Source organism: Galeopterus variegatus, unplaced genomic scaffold (assembly GCF_000696425.1).
Source record: "Galeopterus variegatus unplaced genomic scaffold, G_variegatus-3.0.2 Scaffold509, whole genome shotgun sequence".
Taxonomy (NCBI): Eukaryota; Metazoa; Chordata; class Mammalia; order Dermoptera; family Cynocephalidae; genus Galeopterus; species Galeopterus variegatus.
The window spans coordinates 53,348-59,347 of record NW_007726620.1 but is presented as its reverse complement, the minus strand read 5'-3'; the positions used below and the strand labels follow the sequence as shown (position 1 = coordinate 59,347).

The 6,000-nt window shown below is 37.4% G+C and overlaps 1 protein-coding gene across 1 annotated transcript in view; it reads left to right on the top strand.

Annotated features, from left to right (window-relative positions):
• The window catches only part of LOC103587976 (androgen-induced gene 1 protein), a 134,694-nt gene that overhangs the window by 88,586 nt on the left and 40,108 nt on the right, over window positions 1–6,000 (top strand). The window contains exon 3 of the mRNA XM_008569546.1: window positions 4,395–4,496. Within this exon, the coding sequence (XP_008567768.1) occupies window positions 4,395–4,496 (102 nt within the window). The remainder of the gene's footprint in view (window positions 1–4,394; window positions 4,497–6,000) is intronic.

Here is a 6,000-nt window from a genome sequence, read left to right as displayed (position 1 = left end):
AAAAAAAATCCTTTACAAAATATCAGCAAATTGAATTCAACTATATGTGTTTATAAATTATAATACATGTGACCAGGAATGAAAAGTTCGTTTGACATTCAAAATCAGTTGATATAATTCACCATATTAACAGAATTAAGGAGAAAAGCTATATGACTGTCTCAAGATCTGCAACAAACTCACCTGAAAAAAATCAGCACACATTCATGATGAATATAAACAAGGGTACCTCAGAAAGTTTGTGGGAAAATAGAATTAAAAGTCAATATGAATCTTTCCATGAACTTTTTGAAGTACTCTCATTCATATATTTGTGTGTGTATATGTGTGTGTATACACACACATGCGTGCATACATGTCTCCCAAGTAAATTAAGAATAGAAGAGATCTTCCTCAACTTTATAAAAGGCATCTAAGAAAGACCTGCAGTTAATATCAAACTTAAATGTTGAAAGACTGAACACTTTCCTTAAGATAGGGAAGAGGCAAAGATGCTCACCCTTAATCATTTTATGCAACATATTGTTGTTAGTGCAATAAAAAAAGAAAAAAAGAAAGAAAAAGAAGTAAAAGGCACACACATTGTAAAGGAAGAAGAAAAACTGTATTTGCAGATTGTGTAAGCATAAAAATCCAAAATAATTTCCAAAATAACAACTAGAATTACTAAATGAATTTAGCAAAGGTATAAGATACAATGTCAATATTTGAAAATCAGTTATATTTTTTTAAAGGCTAGCAGCAAAGAATGTAAAAAATGTAATACTACCTTCAATAGCATCACAAAACATGAAATACTTAGGAATAGATTCAAAAAAATATGTGCATTATCTGCACACTGAAAACTACAAACATTTCTGAGAGAAATTAAAGAAGACCTAAATAAATGGAAATCTAAATTATGTTCATGTGCTGGAAGACTTAATGTTGTTAAGATGTCAGTTCTCCCTAGACAGTCACAGTGAGAATTCTAGCAGGATATTTGTGGAAATTAACAAGCTGAGATTCTAAAATTTAAATGGAAATGCAAAGGACTTAAAATAGCCAAGACTATTTTGGAAAGGGAGAACAGAGTAAGAGCGTGTGGTAAGTGGAGTTCTGACATGGCCCCAAGATTCTGCCCCATCCTGCATGGGCCTGTATAATACTCTCCTACTGAGTGTGGGAGGGACCTGTGAATATGATAGGATGTCAGTCTCATGATTAGATTAGGTTATATGGCAAAGGTGAAGAGATCGCCACCAATGGCTCTATCCGGGACTGAAATGGCCTCATGCCCAGACCAAATGTAAAACTTAGGTCCTCACCCTACAGAAACAGATGCATCTTTCCCACACCTCAGGTCAAGGCAAACACAGTTATTGTATAGTCTACCTTTGGGGTCAAATCAAGGGAAGATGCCCACCTACACATGCCCTGAAGCATCCTCGAGTCTACTTGGGCAGGGAATCACAAGAGCACTGTTAGCCGGGGTGTGATCTAGAAGGGGAGGGTGCAGACTCTAAGAAGACAAGCTACTTGGCCCAGGGATCTCCTCATTCCGTGGAGATGGAGGAAGCTCAAGGTGGCAGGAGTAGGGCCTCCCAAAACAGGCATCTCAAACATTAATGTGAATATGAATGACCTCAGGATCTTATTAAAATGCAGGATCAGAACATATCAGGTTCTGCACGTGTCACAGCTCTCGGGTGACATGGGTGCTGCTGATCCATGGGACCACACTGAACAGCAAGGCTGTACAGCATGGTGCAGTACTACCGTGGAGCCTGGCAGTGCGTACCTGGCACTGAGGCATATACTCAGCCCTAATTGGATTGGTGTCACTTAAAGTTGTAAGATCTGTGCAGTAAAAAGAAAGTGAAAACAGGAAAGGCTATCTTTAATAAAGTGTCCACTATATGTCACTTGTAGTTTTATATCTGATATCTGATGTAATTCATTAGCAATCACCCTTCCTTGGAACCAGTTTAGAAATGCTGGGGTCAGTCACTTCAAGATGGTCTTCTTGATTTCATAACATCTGTCATAGGGATCTTCTATCTGTCCTAGTTACCCAATCCACAGTGCGAGGAAACCCCCCAGCGTCCTCTTTTTCTAAACCCTCTTTTTCTAAATCCTCTTTTTCAAGGACCTTAAAACAACCAGGAAAACATTCTGGTTGGTTCTACTACAAAATCATGCTATTAGACCTCAAATGAGCCATCGTAATTCATGATAGTCTTCCTTTTATTTTATCTTATTGACTTCCTAACACATTTTTCACAGCAATGCCCCAAATCATTCCACAATTTGTGCTCAACCCTATTTCCAAATGTCAGCAAAAGTGCTTGCATCCCACTTTAAAGAAGGGAAGAAAGCTTCATCTTATTCACAGTCTTAATCCCTTTCTTCTCTGGGGCTTTGCTTTAAGTCATTCCCTGCCGTTCTCCATTTGCTCTGACTTCTAGCAACTCAGAACATTGCCTAGATCTCCTGCTTTGTAAAATCCCATGCACCCTCCTTATTCCTGTTGCTTTATCCTGCCCTCACTGCCCACTGTCAGGAACAAGGAGTCTTCTTTCACTGCCTCCACCTGCCCCCCGGACCACCTCCTTAATCTCTTGCAATCTGGGCTTTACTTCCAACAAACTACCAAAACCACCAATTTGAAGGTCATTCAAGGGGAAAATAATTAGCATGGTTTTTACTGTCATGCCTATAAAAACACAGTAAGTTTTTAATTTCCTTAGCAAGTCCTTTCTTCACAAAACAGGACTAAACTAAGTGTGTTGTAGATTCTATCTGTATTATTGCCCAAATTAGTGAGAGCAAAATTAATGAAGTTATAGTGAGGTTCCATTTATAATATGGGAAACCTTATATAAAATAAATGTTATTAAAGTAAACAAACGGAAACCTTAATTTCTCTATTTGTTGAAAGGAAAAATGCAATAATCTGTATTCCAGCCTGCTTTATGGAGATAATGTTGAGAGTTAATATAATAAAGATTTAAAATAACTATCACAGTACACCTTATAAATGCAGTGACCATTAATATTTAGTACATTTGAAGTTCGAAGTGGAATAAGTAATCCAATATTGTGGATAATTCAAAAATGGTTCATTGTACTTGGAAAGTTATGATAGTTAACTTTAAGCTAATAATAGATTCTTATTCTTTATTTTTATCTTATGCATTTACAAACTGGCAGCGAAAATAGTTGAATCAAAAGCAAGATAAATAACTGGGGATCCCAATCTGGTATTAAAACTATGTGTGTAATCTCTAGTTGCCTATTATAATTATCATCCATTGTGTTTTGTAAAATAATAAATGTTTGTAACATCCTAAATTTTAAGGAATTTTTTTTCTGGCCAAGATTACCCATGTCATAACTGACATAATTGGAAAAGAACTTTGGAACTGTTCTGATTACTAACCTTGATCTACCAAACGTAACCAGGTGTTTTGTAAAATGTGGCATTAAAATATTTATTATTTTTATTAATAAAATGTGGGAGCATGGTTGACTTATAATTATAAAAACAAAATAAAAATCACTTCCATTTAATATTCATGTTGCATTTTCTCATTCTGCAGTATTTTTTATTTTGAGATGTCACTCTACAGAGACTTTGATCCCTCCCTCTGGGATGGATTCCTTTTTTATGCCACATTATTTGGCATTTACAAAAGTACACACTTCTTTGTTTAAATTTATTTGCTGAAAGTTAGGACCTTGGGCCATTCTTTTATTTCATCTGAACTTCTTTTCTCACCATTAATTTGAAGAAAGGTAAAATAATAAATTGAGTACTTTAATCTCTTTTGATGATTTTTTTGCTGAAGGGCCAAAACAAACCTCTGGAACCCAGATGAACTTCTAAATTATTCCAAGAGAATTAAGAAGCTTCCTTTACCCTCCACATATCCTGCTTCTCAGTACAGCTAAAGCCCTTGCTTAGGTTGTATAAATTAATACATTTGCTGGAAATATGACTTTTGGACATTTCAGAGCAGTGGTTTCAGTGCTGTTAGTGGTGAAATGGAAACTTGAGAATGTGAAGATTAATTTAAACCACATGATGGGTTCGAGGAAAGGGACATACTCTACAGTTTCTTGATTGTGTGCAGTAGGGAATGGGATCCGAATAAAACCACCAGTGAACTTTTAAACCCTCTTGAGAGGAATCAAACCAGCACAATTAGCCCTGAAATGGAGCTGGTTTTGATGACAGGCCTCTTCTCCCTCCCTCAGAAACAGATCCCTTGACCTAGGAGAACAACTGGAAGATGGAATAGGGAGGAAGCACCCCAACTGTTACCACGAAGGGGTTCTTTTAACGATAGATAACATATTGTATGTTATGATGGTTGATGAACTTGAAATAAAAGATTTCTTTTCCCTTCCAGTTCGTCGTAGCGGTGTTCTGGATCATTTATGCCTATGACAGAGAAATGATATACCCGAAGTTGCTCGATAATTTTATCCCAGGGTGGCTGAATCACGGAATGGTGAGTGGACTAACACAAATGTGTTATTTATGTGTTAGTTTAAAAAAATCTATTGAGCTATTTTCTGATTTGGTCTTTCCATAAACTCTACCTAAATAGCCAAGAAATCTTGGAAGATTACAATGAGAAATCACAATGAGAGAAAAATACAGAATGTAAATAAAATAGTTCCTCCCATGGAATCAAGTTATGATTCAAACTATGTAGTAGATGAATGCACAGTTCTTAATAGGTGTCCGTGGTGTTAGATAATGCAACTAACTCATTCTGGGATGAATTTAATTTCTGTGCCAATAGAAGGCTTTTCCTCAGAGCCTAAGGACTGATTTCCATCTGCACAACCATCAATGCCTCACTACACCTCCACCTCATGTCAGTGGGACTGTGTTGGAAGTAACTATTGTGCTTGGACAATTTCTCCCAGATGAGCAGCAAGGCTATTATTTTCCCTGGGAGATCTGTCTCAGGCATTTGGAGGTGTCTTCAGCAATTGGAGTTGTTTGCCTTGTCAGGTGTTTGCTGCAGCTGGGAGGCTTTTTCCTTCTTCTGTCTACTTATTTCTTTCTGATGCTTTGGCCATAGTGTAACTTTCACCAGTTTCAGATAAAATCCTTCGGATGGTTTGCACATCACTTTACAAGATTTGAGGATGTATTTTCTGCAGAGAAATTTTGTGTCATCTCCCCTTTCAGCTTCTGGAGTTTAGCACAGTTTTGCTATCAATTAAGAAGCCTGCATTTTGGCTACGGCAATTTTTAGATATGTCCTAGGGTGTTCCTGGTGAAAAGGGCAATCCATCACAGAAATTACAGGGCAATGAAGAGCTAGAAATCACGAGTTTTAGGTCCAAAATAACATTTTCTCTTCTGCCTCCAATTTTGGTATATTTTAAGAAAAGTGCGTACTAACAAACAAACGTTACTGTACAGATGGGTTTCGATCAATCGTTTCTTAAGCCCGCTCATCAAAAGCAGCACATCTCAGAGAACTGGAATTTTCTTTGAGTTCAATTGGAGCCACACTGTTGAAGGATTAGCATGGCATCTCTGATCTACTTTCAAACATATTGGCTGGGTCTTGTCGGTTCAGTTCAGCCATCTAAGGGGACTGACGTGATTATGCTGCCCCTCTCCAACTTCTTCCTTTTCTTGAATGGGAAAAGCCCTTTCATAACATTGTGCCTTGGCAATCTCCTGCCCCAAATGTCCTTCTCATTTTTTCCTGGTAAACTCCTGCTCCTCCTGCTAGCTTAGTTACTATCTTCTTTTAAGAAGCCTATCCTAACTCCCCAATTAGCTATTCCATTATTTGTACTGGCACAGCACTTTCATATCTCTTATATACGTATCTGTATTTCCACAAAAATGTTAAGATCCTAGTACAAAACAGCAGCCTTTGAATCCTGAGCACTCTGCCCAGGTGCCTGGCATATAGTAGGATTACTACATATTTACTAGATTGATGAATGAATTCAATATAGTCGATTTCTAAAATTCTTTGCAAG